This window comes from Balaenoptera physalus (assembly GCF_965194825.1).
Source record: "Balaenoptera physalus genome assembly, chromosome: 2".
Taxonomy (NCBI): Eukaryota; Metazoa; Chordata; class Mammalia; order Artiodactyla; family Balaenopteridae; genus Balaenoptera; species Balaenoptera physalus.
The window spans coordinates 149,446,746-149,465,386 of NC_138883.1; the positions used below are offsets into that span (position 1 = coordinate 149,446,746).

General features: G+C 39.8%; 1 protein-coding gene across 9 annotated transcripts in view; it reads right to left on the bottom strand.

Annotated features, from left to right (window-relative positions):
• Nucleotides 1-18,641, bottom strand: part of TJP1 (tight junction protein 1) — a 341,605-nt gene that overhangs the window by 222,176 nt on the left and 100,788 nt on the right. For all 9 annotated transcript variants that reach the window (XR_014260292.1, XM_082448491.1, XM_082448496.1 and 6 more), the window contains one exon: nucleotides 4,766-4,898. Coding sequence is in view for 8 of the 9 variants with exons in the window: in XM_082448491.1 (XP_082304617.1) it covers nucleotides 4,766-4,898 (133 nt within the window). In the remaining variant the exon portion in view is untranslated. The remainder of the gene's footprint in view (nucleotides 1-4,765; nucleotides 4,899-18,641) is intronic.

The window sequence follows — 18,641 nt, forward strand, 5'->3', positions numbered from 1 at the left end:
TGTAGGTGGCCTGGGGTCAGCACCCACAATGACATGGAGATACCTAAAGTGAATGGAAAGATGCCAAGTCACTAGAGCTCAGGGTGAGAAGAGCAGAGGGCGCCCACGATGCTCACTGCTGTTTCTTCTAAGCTCTCCTCCGGTGAGGCGGGTGGTGGTGATCAGAGCAGAGCGAGGACCAGGGAGTGGCTGGCCCTTCCCACCAAACCAGGAAGCAGGGTAAGCTGGTGTTCAGTGTCCTTCACGTCTTCTCCCTCTACTGACTCCGCACCTTCAGTGCCAGCTCCTTACTCATCAGTCAGGCACCAAGAAAGCAAACTTGACATATGGTCAAAGTCAAAGGGATATTTAGTTTTAAAACAGGCCTCTGGGGTCTCAGCATCCCACACATCTCATAGTAGGAGGTCTTGGGTAGAGAAAGAAGGAGAAAATATCCGTCACTAATATCCCGACAGGGTTGCAAAGATCCTCCAGTAGCCTACACAGATGCCTCTTTACCAGGAGAAAAAAGTTTCTTTTCAAATGTGAAAAATTGCTGATCATTAAAAAACCACAGAACTATTATTCAGGCAGTAGTGAAATGTGACATATTAGCCCCGAAAGGTTAACACTCCAAATAATATCTTCACATATTTTCCCTCCCATGACAAAAACTCCTCGAAGGGTTTTGAAAAATGTATCATTTTGCCTAGTGGTTCTCAGTGATGACTGAATCCTTTTTACTCAAGGCTAAAGGAACAGAGACATAAATTATTAATTAGTTCATTGTTTCTATTTATTGTATATAGAACTTTTTTGTAGTATTTCTCTGTTGGCAGAAAGAGAAAACTGGCAATCTAGGTTTATACCCGCAAAGCAAGAAATAAATTACTTAAGTTCACATTAAGGACAGCGTTCCCAAACTGAAGGAATCCCACTCAACTGGCTCCATCTTCCTATTTTAGGTAGGAGGTATAATCAAGAAAAGCTGTAAAATTTCAAGCAATCTGTTGAATTTTTAAATTACCACTTAAAATTCTTTGACAACACATTTAGAATCTGAGAGAGAGGAAGGGACAGAAGTGAAAATGCAACCTGATGACTCTAAACCTGATGGCAATGACACCGCAGTGACATGGAAGAGCTAAGAACGGAAACATCATTAGCTAAATCTAAAGAAAAACGGTTGCTTTTCTTCTTCATACTGATTATCAATACATCCTTCCTTCACCCGAAGGAAAAAACAGAACTTGTCACATGGTTTATATAGCATTTTACTCATTAAAGTGTTGAAGAAAGGCTCAGGTTTTCTAGGCAAAACACATCATCATAACAGACTTGTCCATTCCAGACCTCACCTAAGAAAACTGTACCAAGTATCCCTGGGACACTGTCTCAAGGACCTAGAGAGAGTGGATGGATTCCAGGCCCCCTCAGTAAACTAGGTTGTCAATCAATTATGCTGCAGGGTTTACAGAATGAACTAGAAAGCCCATCCCATTTAATCCCCACAGAGAAAGCTGAAACAATCACTTCTCCCCAGGGGTGAAATGGCATCAATCTGATGCCAGGACCAAAGCCAACAGTCCCAGCTGGAACCTGAGGCTTATCAGCCAGAAATTGGGACCTTGAAACCATGGCAAGTGGACCTCCGGCTCCACTTGCTAAGTTCTTCCAAAAGCAATAAAAATTGCATTTTTTTCTCAGGCAAAGTTTAAAGCAAAATGTAAAAATATAAATGCTACTCTGTTGGTCATGCAAATTTGATATATATGCACATGACAGGAGACCATGAACTAAGTTTCAGTCTTTCTATTTTAAGGTTTTCTGTTTACTTTGGCGGTTAAAGGAAGCCATACATTTAATAAGAATTTTTACAATTTAAAAAACAGTGCATAATATGACAAATTTTTCAGTCTTTTTGAACTAGAAGAACATTTATGAAGAGATACATACAATGGCTAAGCTATTTCCTGAAGAGAATAAGGGTTATGTATTCCTATACAACTGGAAGTCATTACAGACCCTTTCCCAAGGATCTTCTTCCCTTTAAACTTTGTGGCAAAGATTTTAAAATTTGGTTCTCCACGATTATATGGCACAGCCAACTGCATTAGAGAACCAAATCTGAACACTTTTTACCTCCCATGAAACCCTTTTCTAAACCACGTTTTTAAAAAGCGGAGTACTCCCTTTTTTTAAAAAAAGAAGATAAAATTTTAAAAGTGGAGGGAAAGGGATTCCCTGGTGGCTCAGTGGTTAAGAACCCGCCTGCCAATGCAGGGAACACGGGTTCAAGCCCTGGTCCAGGAAGATCCCACATGCCGCAGAACAACTAAGCCCATGCGCCACAACTACTGAGCCTGCACTGTAGAGCCCATGAGCCACAACTACTGAGACTATGTTCCACAACTACTGAAGCCCGCGTGCCTAGAGCCCGTGTTCCGCAACCAGAGAAGCCACCACAATGAGAAGCCCGCGCACCATAACGAAGAGTAGCCCCGGCTCACCACAACTAGAGAAAGCCCACGCGCAGCAACGAAGACCCAACACAGCCAAAAATAAAAACAAATAAATAAATTTTTTTTTTAAAAAGTGGAGGGAAAAAGTCCTTTTTCAGCCCCATGCCAAAGATGCTCCATGTCCCTATATATTCTGAATATTGTAGTATTACCTGACCATAGCTTATGGTAGAAAGTGGGAATAGCCAAGCTGGGAGAGTCTTCTTTCTATTATTTTATTGTTCAGAAAATCAGTTTATTGCTTTGCTAAAAACGGAACATGCTCATTGTAAAAATTTCTGACAATCTAAAAATGTTCAAAGAACAAAACACTAAACTGCTGCCCCACCAACCATGACTGCAAAAACCTGAGACAGAAAATGAACTCAAATTGCAAAAAACCCAAATTGAGTGCAGTAATTACATTTGGTTAATACATTCCCATTACTGACAAGTAGATGAACTATCAGTACATGGCCTTTCAAAGCACTCTGCAGAAAGCAGAGCACCAAAGTCACACAGAGCACAGCTCATGCAGCCGAGCACACCCCACACCAGGACCCACAGTCTTCCCAGGAACCCACTTTCCCTGCCTCAGCTTTACCTCTCTTTGAACCTCAATGTCAAAATGTCTTCCCTCCAGAGATGCTAAAACATTTCACTTTTGAGATAAAGTCAAACAGGGAAGGTCATCAAAAAGAAAGAAATTAATTCTGCACCTGGCTAATGTTATTTTTTTTCCTTGCTTGGACTGTGCACTAACTTCAGCCAAATCAATTCTTTCATGGAATGAGACAGGAAATTTACTATCAATAATTTTTAGACATGTTCATCACAATAAAAAGATAACTCTATTCACCAACTTTTCCTCACAGCTGAAATAATCTATTTCTATTTCTGAGAAACTGAAGGCAACCTTACGTGAAGTTAAGCTCTTCTTCTGTCATATTCTAGAAAAATTTTAACATCTTCCCCCACCACAATAATTCTGTTTAAGCAAGTAAACATATTTTATGACACGCCAAATTAATTATCTGATTATGCTTCAGTAATGATAATATTTAAGATCATATAAAATAACGTGATAAAATTTCAACTCCCATTTTTATGTTCTAACAAATAATTCAAATTTGTTTCTCAATTAATTCAGTGTTTCACTTTTGAAAAGCAATTTGTTTTATTTTGAGCCAGACATATTTTCTTCTGTCACTTTAAGACTACTTAGCAAGAATTTACTGTCTTTTAACCCCTTTTATCAGATATTGCTTAAATGTCTTCTGATAGGTCACATTTCACCTTCTTGTCTTATGTGGTCAAGCATAGTTCTAAGTAAAATAATTGGGTAAAATTATTTTAATAAAAATAATTACTAAAATTTTTGAAAACTAAAAATATAGAGTATTCACAATTACTGAACTTTTGTTTTCATCAATTATAGGCAAAAGATGCAGCAGTCATATCATCAAAAAAGATAGGCTTTACTTTCACACTTTGTTACCACCTTTTGGAACAATAATGGTCAATGGTACTTTTATCATTCTGAATTCTTCGGCGCTCAAGGGAGAAATGAACACATCTAGTCTAAGCATCCCGAGCATCCATTAATTTGCCAATGAATGCTACGACACATAAATGTGAATAAAACCTTCTTACAGTGAGGAAAATTCTAGTGTTTCCTTTATGGCATTACAGTAGCTCTTCCAGGACAACAAAATTAATAGGAAAGGACAGTGGGGCCTGAAAGGGCCAGTGTTCCTCTAAAAACGTGCATGAATCTACCATATAGCCATGTGAAAACCTGTCACTAGGCCTGGGGAAAAAAAGATCACTAATGTTAATCACTTAGAAGAAAACCCCATCATTAACTGAACTGGGATCTGTCCTAATAATATGAGAGCACCTCTATTTTCTGGAACTACCAGGAAGTTGGGTGTTTGGGGTTCATCAAATACTTAGGTCTGTACTTACATTGACATGTGGATTTGTGATTTTCCGGGAAGTTTACATTATCCACTGAACTTAATTCAATTTTTGTTGTAGAGTTCAGGAAACATTTCTTTATTTTGGTCTTTGAACCAGAATCATCATTATGAACCGCTTATCATAAATGTATCTATGGATATCGGTTAAGAAAGTTATGCTGGTCGGTAACCTGTTGGATAAACCAGTTTTTACCAAAAAATGCTTACCACAAAATAAGCCTGTTGCATTTTTATGAAAGTTTTTAAAAATCAAATTTTTCATATTCTTTGAAAAGGAAGAAAAGCGTTAAACAATCCACTTACAGTGAGTTCACAGAAATCGATGCTATCAAGGCTTTTGCTTCTGTGTAGTCTCCCTTTAATTCGTCTTAGAGAAGGTTTTCCTTGGCTGACACTAGAAGTAGCACCATTAGGATTTTCAGAGGATGGTGTTACCCTGCAAGAAGAGGAAAATTCTTAAGAAGACAGGTTTATAGGTGAATACTTTTCTCAAGTATGAGGTAAGCATTTACTTGAGAATAGCTTTGGAGATGTCATACTCCTTTTTCAACCAAAAAGCTAAGAATCACAGTGCAGCTACATTCTACCAGAAACCTTTCTAAATATTTCTTAGCAGCTTGCTAGTTTAGAAATCTTTCGTGACAGTTCAAATATTCCAACATTAAGATTCACTAAAAGTAACCATCAGAAAAGCAACCAAGACCAGACTGAAGTTTCCTAGGTAACTGAGAGGCACTGCTTCCCTCTGGGTGGTTATTTATCTAGTGCTCAGCCTGGTGCCTGGCACACCAGTGCACGGCAGCCATCACTGTCCACAACCACAGAAACTGTTCAGGAGGATTCTGTTAAGCATGAAAATAGCCTTTAAAAATTTAAGCATGAGACGTAGCATGGACTTGAGGACACGGGGAGGGGGGAAGGGTAACTGGGATGAAGTGAGAGAGTAGCACTGACATATCTAGACTACCAAATGTAAAACAGATAGCTAGTGGAAAGCAGCTGCATAGCACAGGGAGATCAGCTCAGTGCTTTGTGACCACCTAGACGGGTGGGATAGACAGGGTGGGAGAGAGACGCAAGAGGGAGGGGATATGGGGATGTATGTATACATATAGCCGATTCACTTTGTTATACAGCAGAAACTAACACAACATTGTAAAGCAATTATACTCCAATAAAGATGTTAAAAAAAAATTTAAGCATGACAGTCGACACTTAATTCAGTATTAATTCAGTATTACTATGGAACCAAGAAAATTCAGATAAGAAGAAACAGCACACAAACTAAGTCATCTACAGAACGCACCCTGGGCAACGTGTTCACACATACACACACACACTCTAGACTGCCATGCGTCCTCCCGTTTCTGTGCCACTGCTGGTGGCAGCCTTGGAACAAGGTGCCTTGGGAACCTGGGAGGACACTGCTCAGTGGATTATGGTTTTAGAGATAATAAAGATTATAAAGTAATGAGGCTGATTTGTAAGTGTGGTTGTGTGGTTTGTGAAAAACAGCATCCTTATTTTATGATCAGATCTCCTATTTGTAATACATTCCATGTTCATATATTTATCAACCTTCACGACCTATTTAATCTTTGATATTTAAAATGTTGTCTGAGGGACTTCCCTGGTGGTGCAGTGGTTAAGAATCCGCCTGCCAATGCAGGGGACACCAGTTCGATCTCTGCTCCAGGAAGATCTCACATGCCACAGAGCAACAAAGCCCATGCACCATAACTACTGAGCCTGCGCTCTAGAGCCCAGGAGCCACAACTACTGAGCCCGGGTGCCACAACTACTGAAGCCCGCACATCTAGAGCTGGTGGTACACAACGAGAGGACACTGCAGTGAGAAGCACGTGCAACGCAACGAAGAGTGGCCCCCGCTCACTGCAACGAGAGAAGGCCTGCGCGCAGCAACGAAGACCCAACACAACCAAAAATAAATAAATAAAATAAATACATTTAAAAATAAAATAAAATGTTGTCTGAAAGGGATAAATGTCTCTTGTTGCTTGAAAAGGACACAAAGGATGGACTACTAGCAAAACTAATTTGACAACAAAAATAACATAGAAGTAAATACCATAAAATAGACTACTTTAGGTACATCTACAGCTTAAAATAAAAGTACTCCATCCATACGGTCAGAATATTTGAAGAGTACAGAAAGATACAAAAACAACAAGTAAAAGCCTCCCTCCTCCCCCTCATCCCAAATCCCCATCCCTCTTCCTAAGGACAATCATTGCCAACAGCTCTTTGTATAACCGTGCAGACAAATGCTCATGTTTATCTATGTATGTGTTAATCTCCTTTTGAAACTTTTAAGGTAAGGCACCAAATTGTTTATATTGTCCTGCATCTTATATTTTTCACTTAATTACCTATCGACACTCTTCCCATAATAACCCATACAGATCTATTTCATTCTTATTTAATGGCTAACCACTATTCCATAGCATAGGTGTACGGCAATTTATTCAATCATTCCCCTATTATGGGCATTTAGTTTAGTTTTCAAACGTTTGCTATCAAACCACAAAGTAATGAACACCTTTTTTTGACAACATCTTTGGGTACAAATGCAGTATTTACTTAGGAAAAGTTACTAGAAGTTGCTAAGTACTGCCTTTCAAAAAGACCTTACCAACTTACACTTCCATCAACAGTATATAACAATGCCCATTTGGCGGTCCTTAAATACAAGGACAATTTTACCGTTTTATCTTATTAGTTAAAACTCAACTTCTCTGTGTCCTTCATTGTATTTGTCTTGCTGAGTTGCTGATTTCTATAAAAAAGACTAGTATCGAGCTCCCCAGCGTGAATATGGATTTGTCAGTTGATCTTTGTATATCATTAGTTTTTCCTTTATATATCTCAGATCTGTTTTATAGATGCCTTAATGTTTGTAACTCAGATCTTCTTAGGGATTTAACCCTTTAGCATATGAAAAGTCTCTGTGCCAATTCAAGATTTTACCCTAAATGCTATTTTGTCTGATAATGTTCTCCATCTATATTTTTACATTAAACTTTTCCTGGCTTATCTTTTTCTGTGCTTGTATTTTCCACCTTCCCAAGTGTCTGTCTGTCTGTCTCTTTTTAGCTGTACCTTTAACTCCTGGTAAACAGCATGTAGCTGTATTCCTTTTCTTTTTTACCCAATCTGAAAATCAGTATTTTTTGAGAGGACCTTAATCCATTCAAAGTACTCTTTACTCATATGTTTAGATTTCTTCCTACCATCTTTGTTTTATGGTTTGTGTGTGTGTGTGTGTGTGTGTGTTTTTGTGTGTGTGTGTTTAAATTTAAATACTTTGTTCTTTTTTTTCTGCCTTTTCATTATGATTTTCTTTGCCCCGCCCCCGCCCCCCCCCCCCCGCAGACTCTTCCCCCTTCCAATTAGTTTGAAAGTTGTACATTTTATAAGGGCAACTCTAACTCTAGCTAACTAACTATATGCATACATTTAAGTATTTATATGTATATACACAAACATGTATATGTAAATATACATGCATACACATACATACATGTTTAAACTCATATTTTTCTATCAGCATCTCCGGTTCATTGGTTTTCTTACCTCCTCTTCCACAAGAAATTACATTAATACATCTTCATTTTCCTTCCTTCCCAGCACCACCACATCCCTGCCAAAAGTCCAACCCCCTCTCGGACATTTTTTTTTTTTTAATTTTTAAATTTTATTTTATTTTTTTATACAGCAGGTTATTATTAGTTATCTATTTTATACATATTAGTGTATATATGTCAATCCCAATCTCCCAATTCATCCCACCACCACCACCCGGCCCCACCACTTTCCCCCCTTGGTGTCCATACGTTTGTTCGCTACATCTGTGTCTCTATTTCTGCCCTGCAAACCAGTTCATCTGTACCATTTTTCTAGGTTCCACATATATGCGTTAATATACGATATTTGTTTTTCTCTTTCTGACTTACTTCACTCTGTATGACAGTCTCTAGATCCATCCACGTCTCTACAAATGACCCAATTTCGCTTTTTATGGCTAAGTAATATTCCACTGTATATATGTACCATATCTTCTTTATCCATTCGTCTGTTGATGGGCATTTAGGTTGATTCCATGACCTGGCTATTGTAAACAGTGCTGCAATGAACAGTGGGGTACATGACTCTTTTTGAATTATGGCTTTCTCTGGGTATATGCCCAGTAGTGGGATTGCTGGGTCATATGGTAATTCTATTTTTAGTTTCTTAAGGAACCTCCATACTGTCCTCCATAGTGGCTGTATCAATTTACATTCCCACCAACAGTGCAAGAGGGTTCCTTTTTCTCCACACCCTCTCCAGCATTTATTGTTTGCAGATTTTTTGATAATGGCCATTCTGACTGGTGTGAGGTGATACTTCATTGTAGTTTTGATTTGCATTTCTCTAATAATTAGTGATGTTGAGCAGCTTTTCATGTGCTTCTTGGCCATCTGTAAGTCTTCTTTGGAGAAATGTCTATTTAGGTCTTCTGCCCATTTTTGGATTCGGTTGTTTGTTTTTTTAATATTGAGCTTCATTAGATGTTTATATATTTTAGAGATTAATCCTTTGTCAGTTGATTCGTTTGCAAATATTTTCTCCTACTCTGAGGGCTGTCTTTTCGTCTTGTTTCTAGTTTCCTTCACTTTGCAAAAGCTTTTAAGTTTCATTAGGTCCCATTTGTTTATTTTTGTTTTTATTTCCATTTCTCTAGGAGGTGGATCAAAAAAGATCTTGCTGTGATTTATGTCAAAGAGTGTTCTTCCTATGTTTTCCTCTAAGAGTTTTATAGTGTCCAGTCTTACATTTAGGTCTCTAATCCATTTTGAGTTTATTTTGGTGTATGGTGTTAGGGACTGTTCTAATTTCATTCTTTTACATGTAGCTGTCCAGTTTTCCCAACCCCATTTATTGAAGAGGCTGTCTTTTCTCCATTGTATATCCTTGCCTCCTTCGTCATAGATTAGTTGACCATAGGTGCGTGGATTTATCTCTGGGCTTTCTATCCTGTTCCATTGATCTATATTTCTGTTTTTTCCCAGTACCATATTGTCTTGATTACTGTAGCTTTGTAGTATAGTCTGAAGTCAGGGAGTCTGATTCTTCCAGCTCCGTTTTTTTCCCTCAAGACTGCTTTGGCTATTCAGGGTCTTTTCTGTCTCCATACAAATTTTAAGATTTTTTGTTCTAGTTCTGTAAAAAATGCCACTGGTAATTTGATAGGGATTACACTGAATCTGTAGATTGCTTCAGGTAATATAGTCATTTTCACAATGTTGATTCTTCCAATCCAAGAACATGGTATATCTCTCCATCTGTTTGTGTCATCTTTGATTTCTTTCGAGAGCTCCTAACTTCTCTTTCTTTTCATCCCTTTCTTTGTGAGTCTTTAGCTTACTTCTCCAGACTAATTTGCTTTTCAATTTTGTCAATTCAGCCATTCTTTTACTTCAATGAGTACATTTTAAATCTGTAAAGTGTCTAGTATGCTTTTTTATTAATAGAATATTCTCTTGCATCTTTCTGAAAACCATGTTAATCCAAAGTTTCTCCTTTTTCTCGGAGATTAGTTCCTCTGCTTGTTGAATGTGGTATTCTCTTAATACTGGCTTTTTCCAACTGTTGTGTGATTTTTAAAGTCTATTTATATTTCTATTAGAGAACGTCTGTTTCCCCACAGTAGTGCTTAAGGTGGCCTGCCTTTGGCAGCTCTGGCAGAGACAGGACACACTGCCGGGAGGTCTGTGAGGCAGCTTCTCTTCTGCGTCAAGGGATGCAGTGGACATCTCACGTTCAGCCCTGTCTCCCTGGCCCTAGTGCCCACATCACTGCCTCAGTGAGAAAGCAACACTGCTGTCCCCTCCGTGTCATACATCAGTGAGGGAGTCGGATCTGATGAACCCCCCACACGTCCCCTGCTCCTTCTATCCCTTGGTGCTGCTTCAAGCCTCCCACCCTTAACTTTGCAGGAATCTTCTGCACATTTTCCAGACAATGGTTTCTGCAAGGTATTTCTCTTAGTAGATCTGTCCCTATCTACTAACTACTTCTCAGACATTCCTCAGGAATGCTGGTCCATCGATGGTATTTTTTATTGTTTACTCAGACTGTTATTATTTTTGTTGTAGCTTTTTTAATTTATATTTTTGTTATTTCATTGGGTTCCAATGAGTCCACCTTTCAAGTCATCTCCCAGAGTAAAATTTGGGTGATGCCACTTTCATTATTCTCAATACAAAGAGCAGCACCCTGTACAGTTTTGTTCTCCTCTCTGCAGGGTAAAAGATTCCATAAAAATAATGAAAAACTCTGTTCAAGAAGAGGGCATATGGTCACTAATTATTAGAGAAATGCAAATCAAAACTACAATGAGGTATCACCTCACACCGGTCAGAATGGCCATCATCTACAAACAATAAATGCTGGAGAGGGTGTGGAGGAAAGGAACCCTGCTACATCGTTGGGATCCCTCCTACACTCTACACTAAAAACAGAGCTACCATATGATCCAGCAATCCCTCTCCTGCACATATATCTGGAGAAAACCATAATTCGAAAGGATACATGCACCCCAATGGTTGTAGCAGCACTATTTACAATAGCCAAGACATGGAAGCAACCTAAATGTCCATCAACAGAGGAATGAATAAAGAAAATGTGGCACAGGGACTTCCCTGGTGGGTGCAGTGGTTAAGAACCCGCCTGCCAATGCAGGGGACACGGGTTCAAGCCCTGGTCCAGGAAGATCCCACATGCCATGGAGCAACTAAGCCCGTGCACCACAACTACTGAGCCCACGCTCTAGAGCCCATGAGCCACAACTACTGGGCCCACGTGCCACAACTACTGAAGCCCACCTGCCTAGAGCCCATGCTCCACAACAAGAGAAGCCACCACAGTGAGAAGCCTGCACACCGCAATGAAGAGTAGACCCCGCTTGCCGCAACTAGAGAAAGCCCCAGCACAGCAACGAGGACCCAATGCAGCCAAAAAATAAATAAATAAATTTATTTAAAAAAAAAAAAGACGTGGTACATATATACAATGGAATATTACTCAGCCATAAAAAAGAACAAAATAACACCATTTGCAGCGACATGGATGGATCTAGAGATTGTCATACTGAGTGAAGTAAGTCAGAGAAAGACAAATATATGATATCGCTTATTGGAATCTAAAGAAATGGTACAAATGAACCTATTTACAAAACAGAAGTCCAGTCACAGATGTAGAAAGCAAACTTGTGGTTACTGGGGGGAAAGCAGGGGGAGGGATAAATTGGGAGATTGGGATTGACATATACACACTACTATATATAAAACAGATAACTAATAAGAACCTACTGTATAGCACAGGTTAGCACAATACTCTATAATGACCTATATGGGAATAGAATCTAAAAGAGTAGATATATGTGTATGTATAACTGGCTCACTTTGCTGTACAGCAAAAACTAACACAATATTGTAAATCAACTATACTCCAATTTAAGAAAAAAAAGAAGAAGGCATATGGGAAAGAAAAACAGAATGGCAAAACAATATACAAGGCTTAAATTTTCTTTATTTCCTCTCTCTCATTTCATGTGGACAGCACTGCTTATATGGTGTGATCATTTATAAGAAATTAACACAAATATAAACTTTTCTCCACAAAGAAAATTTTCAAAAGATTTTCCTCTCATCTGACTTAGAGAGGCATCACTATTTTCCTTTTTTCCAAACCTAAAAGCCTAAAACCTGAAGTCTGCAATAAGAATTTATATCCACCAAATTTTATAAATGACTAAAAGCCAAGAAATTTCTCAGACTTAGCACAATGTAATATTAAATCCAGTAACAAAGTAAAAGAGAAAACAAAGATCCTAAATATAACTAGAAGAATGGACTCTCCCCCTCCCTATCAGGATCATAATAAAAACATTTAATAACCAGGAGGGATGAGCTGGCATATACCAGGTGAATATCAGGTCGGTACCCGCCCTACCCACAGACTCAGTGGGAGGACGGTGTCTTGTCCCAGAACTGAACCAGCTCCTAGAGAGTAATTTTAGTAACTTTAAAGCTCAGACCAGATCTCTGTGAAGCTAAGAGGTCAACTGTTAAAAACTATATGGCTCAGTAATGGTCCCCCTTTCTTTGATAGGAGATAAAGAAAAGGAATAAACAGGTCCAGATAATAATGGGCCAGATTATTATGCAGAAGGAGTCGAGATATAAGGGAATTTTAAATGTCACTTCTCTTTTGTTTTAATATTTCTCAAGAATTAATATTTGTCCTGGGGTGGAAATACGTGTGTTCAAATAGTTCTCTGCTAGGCATGCACAAGAATACAGAGGTGCATCTACAACTCAGGTGGGGAGTACTGTCTTTGGGTACTCGTGATGTGGAGTATAAGGAGCCTCTGTCACCCCAAGGCACCGCTCTCCCCCAACCTGAGGTATTCCCCCACTGAATACCTCAGACTGTGGAGATCATTCCCCAGATATTTAGGAGAATGGCCTTTGATGACAAGGAAATAAAGTTAGGAAGTGAGCTGTAAACACCTTGGATGCTTTCCCTTGAACTCTGGAGAAATCAATACTTGGCCTACAATGAAGTTTTTCTTTTCCTAATTCTTAATTCCATTTAATCATCCCTAGTGGGTAACTGGGGAGAAAATGTCTGCCTCTCTCCACTCGCTTCATAACTTCTCTAACAGCGTCGTGTTTTTATTTGCAGCCTTGGCTGACAGGCTTAAAGGGCAGAAACCCGGGGTCCACCCTCTCATTTTGTTATAACTCAGCAGATTTGGCTCACGACCAGTTTTGACCACGGTTCACTTGGGACAAACAACTCCCAAGCTCATCTACCACACCCATTTCTAATTTCTAGTGGAAAAGAACTCAATAATAACAAAGAATTGGGCAAAAATAATGAAGATGGTAAAAACAAAGCAGTTATACAAGAACAAAACTATCAACAAAAGTAATATCTAATAATCCTTCTACAATATATTAATGCTAAAATATCAGCAACTGACAGCTACAACCAAGTCAAGATAACACTTATGAGAGATAGCAAAGCATCCTTCCCCCAAATGAGGGGAATTCCAAACAAGGGTGTGAGAACAGGAGCCTTGAGATACTGCTAAGTATAGCAGGGCAGCTGACTTTAGAAGGATGCTGAGTACTTCTGAAGGATTCTTCAGTAAGTGCTAGTAATATGCTAATTTTTGTTTATGAGTACCAGACTTCGGAAACCTTAATAGCTCACTGAAAAGATTCATATTAATGGTCCTTAGTTGTACTTATAAATAATAATGTGTGTAACTGCCTACAGTTTGCTCATTAAAGAAACCAAGGAAGGACTTGGATATTGGTCCCATCCAATCAGGGAACTGTGTGAGCCGTGAATGGGCCACAGGTCACCATGGGAGAAACAACATCCTATAAGGGACTTTCCCGTCCTTTTGTTCCTGTCTTCAGTCCGTCTCTCTTTCTGGACTGGCATGTCCTCGCTCAAATATGTTTTTAACCCCAAGAACTGGCATAAAAGCTGAGGTGTGACTCTGGGCAAGCCAATGACCTCATCTGTAAAGTTGGGGAGATACAGCCTGCACCTCACAGAGGGATATAGGGCCCAGCAGGGAACAAGCTCAATGAACAGCAGCTCTTCTTATTTCTGGAATCTGACTATTAGATGACAACTTCAATGGACGAATGGATACTGCATGGCCTTCAATAATTACTGACTCAACTGGGAGAAACAGACTTAGAAGCATGAAGAAAATGATATGACACTCTTTTCCCCTAAGATCCGTGTAAATGCTCCTGAAAGCACTCAGTGCAAAAATCAAGGCTCTGGGGAGACCTTCAAGATGGTGGAGGAGTAAGACATGGAGATCACCTTCCTCCCACAAATACATCAGAAATACATCTACGTGTGGAACAGCTCCTACAGAACACCTACTAAACGCTGGCAGAAGAGCTCAGACTTCCCAAAAGGCAAGAAACTCCCCACGTACCTGGGTAGGGAAAAAGAAAAAAGGGAAAACAGAGACAAAAGAATAGGGATGGAACCTGCACCACTGGGAGGGAGCTGTGAAGGAGGAAAGGTTTCCACACACTAGGAAGCCCCTTCACTGGCGGAGACGGGGTTGGGGGCAAGCTTTGGAGCCACGGAGCAGAGCATAGCAACCGGGGTGCGGAGGGCAAAGCGGAGAGATTCCCGCACAGAGGATCGGTGCCGACCAGCACTCACCAGCCTGAGAGGCATGTCTGCTCACCTGCCAGGGTGGGCGGGGGCTGGGAGCTGAGGCTCCGGCTTCGGAGGTCAGATCCCAGGGAGAGGACTGGGGTTGGCTGCGTGAACACAGCTTGAAGGGGGCTAGTGCGCCACGGCTAGCCGGGAGGGAGTCCAGGAAAAAGTCTGGACCTGCCTAAGAGGCAAGAGACCATTGTTTCTGGGTGCACAAGGAGAGGGGATTCAGAGCACCACCTAAATGAGCTCCAGAGATGGGAGCGAGCTGCGACTATCAGCGCAGACGCCAGAGATGGGTGTGAGACGCTAAGGCTGCTGTTGCAGCCACCAAGAAGCCTGTGTGCAAACACAGGGCACTATCCACACCTCCCCTCCCAGGAGACTGTGCAGCCCGCCACTGCCAGGGTCCCGTGATCCAGGGACAACTTCCCCGGGAGAACACACGGCGTGCCTCAGGCTGTTGCAACGTCATGCCAGCCTCTGCCTCCGCGAAGAACAGACGCCCTCAGGCGATCTAAACACAGAGGCGGGGTCAAATCCAAAGCTGAACCCCAGGAGCTGGGCGAACAAAGAGAAAGGGAAATTTCTCCCAGTAGCCTCAGGAGCAGCAGATTAAATCTCCACAATCAACTTGATGTACCCTGCATCTCTGGAATACCTGAATAGATGACTCATCCCAAAATTGAGGCAGTGGACTTTGCGAGATTTTGTCTGTATAGCTTTGCTTTTACCATTTGTCCTAGGGGTCTGTCTGTCTGGTATTTTTTTTTGTTTGTTTGGTTGGGGGTGTTTTTAGTATAGTTTTTAGTGCTTGTTATCACTGATGGACATGTTTTCGGGTTTGGTTACTCTCTTCTTTCTTTCTTTCTTTTATTTTTATTACTTTTTAATTTTTTTATTTTTAATAATTTTTTTTCTTTTTTCTTTTTTAATAACTTTATTTTTTTCTTTCTTTCTTTCTTTTTTTCTCCTTTTTCTTCTGAGCTGTGTGGCTGACAGGGTCTTGGTGCACTGGCCAGGTGTCAGGTCTGTGCCTCTGAGGTGGGAGAGCCGAGTTCAGGACACTGGTCCACCAGAGACCTCCTGGCTCCATGTAATATCAAATGGCAAAAGCTCTCCCAGAGATTTTGATCTCAACGCTAAGACCCAGCTCCACTCAACGACCAGCAAGCTCCAGTGCTGGACACCCTATGCCAAACAACTAGCAAGACAGGAACACAACCCCACCCATTAGCAGAGAGGCTGCCTAAAATCATAATAAGGTCAGAGACACCCCAAAACAAACCAGCGGATGCAGTCCTGTCCACCAGAAAGACAAGATCCGGCCTCATCCACCAGAACACAGGCACCAGCCCCCTCCACGAGGAAGCCTACACAACTCACTGAACCAACCTTAGCCACTGGGGGCAGACACCAAAAACAATGGGAACTACGAACCTGCAGCCTGTGAAAAGGAGACCCCAAACACACTAAGTTAAGCAAAATGAGAAGACAGAGAAACACACAGTAGATGAAGGAGCAAGGTAAAAACCCATCAGACCAAACAAATGAAGAGGAAACAGGCAGTCTACCTGAAAAAGAATTCAGAGTAATGATAGTAAAGATAATCCAAAATCTTGGAAACAGAATGGAGAAAATACAAGAAGCCTTTAACAAGGACCCAGAAGAATTAAAGAGCAAACAAACAATGATGAACAACACAATAAATGAAATATGTTCTACGTGTGGAACAATCAATAATGAAAGGACATATTTAAAGTGATGAAAGGGAAAAACCTACCACGAAGGTTACTCTACCCAGCAAGGATCTCATTCAGATTCGATGGGGAAATTAAAACCTTTACAGACAAGCAAAAGCTAAGAGAATTCAGCACCACCAAACGAGCTTTACAACAAATGCTAAAGGAACTTCTCTAGGCAGGAAACACAAGACAAGGAAAAGACCTACAATAACAAACCCAAAACAATTAAGAAAATGGTAATAGGAACATACATATCGATAACTAACTTAAATGTAAATGGATTAAACGCTACAACCAAAAGACACAGACTGGCTGAATGGATACAAAAACAAGACCCATATATATGCTGTCTACAAGAGACCCACTTCAGACCTAGGGACACATACAGACTGAAAGTGAGGGGATGGAAAAAGATATCCCATGCAAATGGAAATCAAAAGCTGGAGTACCAATTCTCATATCAGACAAAATAGACTTTAAAATAAAGACTGTGACAAGAGATAAGGAAGGACACTACATAATGATCAAGGGATCAATCCAAGAAGAAGATATAACAATTGTAAATATTTATGCACCCAACATAGGAGCACCTCAATACATAAGGCAATTGTTAACAGCCATAAAAGGGGAAATCGACAGTAACACAATCATAGTAGGGGACTTTAACACCCCACTTTCACCAATGGACAGATCATCCAAAATGAAAATAAATAAGGAATCACAAGCTTTAAATGATACATTAAACAAGATGGACTTAATTGATATTTATAGGACATTCCATCCAAAAACAACAGAATACACTTTCTTCTCAACTGCTCATGGAACATTCTCCAGGATAGATCATATCTTGGATCACAAATCAAGCCTTGGTAAATTTAAGAAAATTGAAATCATATCAAGTATCTTTTCTGACCACAATGTTATCAGACTAGATATCAATTACAGGAAAAAATCTGTAAAAAATACAAACACATGGAGGCTAAACAATACACTACTTAATAACCAAGAGATCACTGGAGAAATCAAAGAGGAAATAAAAAAATACCTAGAAACAAATGACAATGAAAACATGACGACCCAAAACCTATGGGATGCAGCAAAAGCAGTTCTAAGAGGGAAGTTTATAGCAATACATTCCTACCTCAAGAAAAAAGAAACATCTCAGATGAACAACCTAACCTTACACCTAAAGCAATTAGAGAAAGAAGAACAAAAAACCCCCAAAGCAAAAGGAAAGAAATTATAAAGATCAGATGAGAGATAAATGAAAAAGAAATGAAGGAAACAATAGCAAAGATCAATAAAACTGAAAGCTCGTTCTCTGCAAAGATAAACAAAATTGATAAACCATTAGCCAGACTCATCAAGAAAAAAGGGGAGAAGACTCAAATCAATAGAATTAGAAATGAAAAAGGAGAAGTAACAACTGACACTGCAGAAATATAAAGGATCATGAGAGATTACTACAAGCAACTATATGCCAGTAAAATGGACAACGTGGAAGAAATGGACAAATTCATAGAAAAGCACAACCTTCCAAGACTGAACCAGGAAAAAACAGAAAATATAAACAGACCAATCACAAGCACTGAAATTGAGACTGTGATTAAAAATCTTCCAACAAACAAAAGCCCAGGACCAGATGGCTTCACAGGCAAATTCTAACAAACATTTAGAGAAGAGCTAACACCTACCCTTCTCAAACTCTTCCAAAATACACCCAAGGGAGGAACACTCCCAAACTCATTCTATGAGGTCACCATCACCCTGATACCAAAACCACACAAAGATGTCACAAAAAACGAAAAATACAGGCCAATATCACTGATTAACACAGATGCAAAAATCCTCCACAAAATACTAGCAAACAGAATCCAACAGCACATTAAAAGGATCATACACCATGACCAAGTGGGGTTTATCCCAGGAATGCAAGGATTCTCCAATATACGCAAATCAATCAACGTGATAAACCATATTAACAAATTGAAGGAGAAAAACAATATGATCATCTCAATAGATGCAGAGAAAGCTTTCGACAAAATTCAACACCCATTTATGATAAAAACCCTCCAGAAAGTAGGCATAGAGGGAACTTACCTCAACATATTAAAGGCCATATATGACAAACCCACAGCCAACATCATTCTCAATGGTGAAAAACTGAA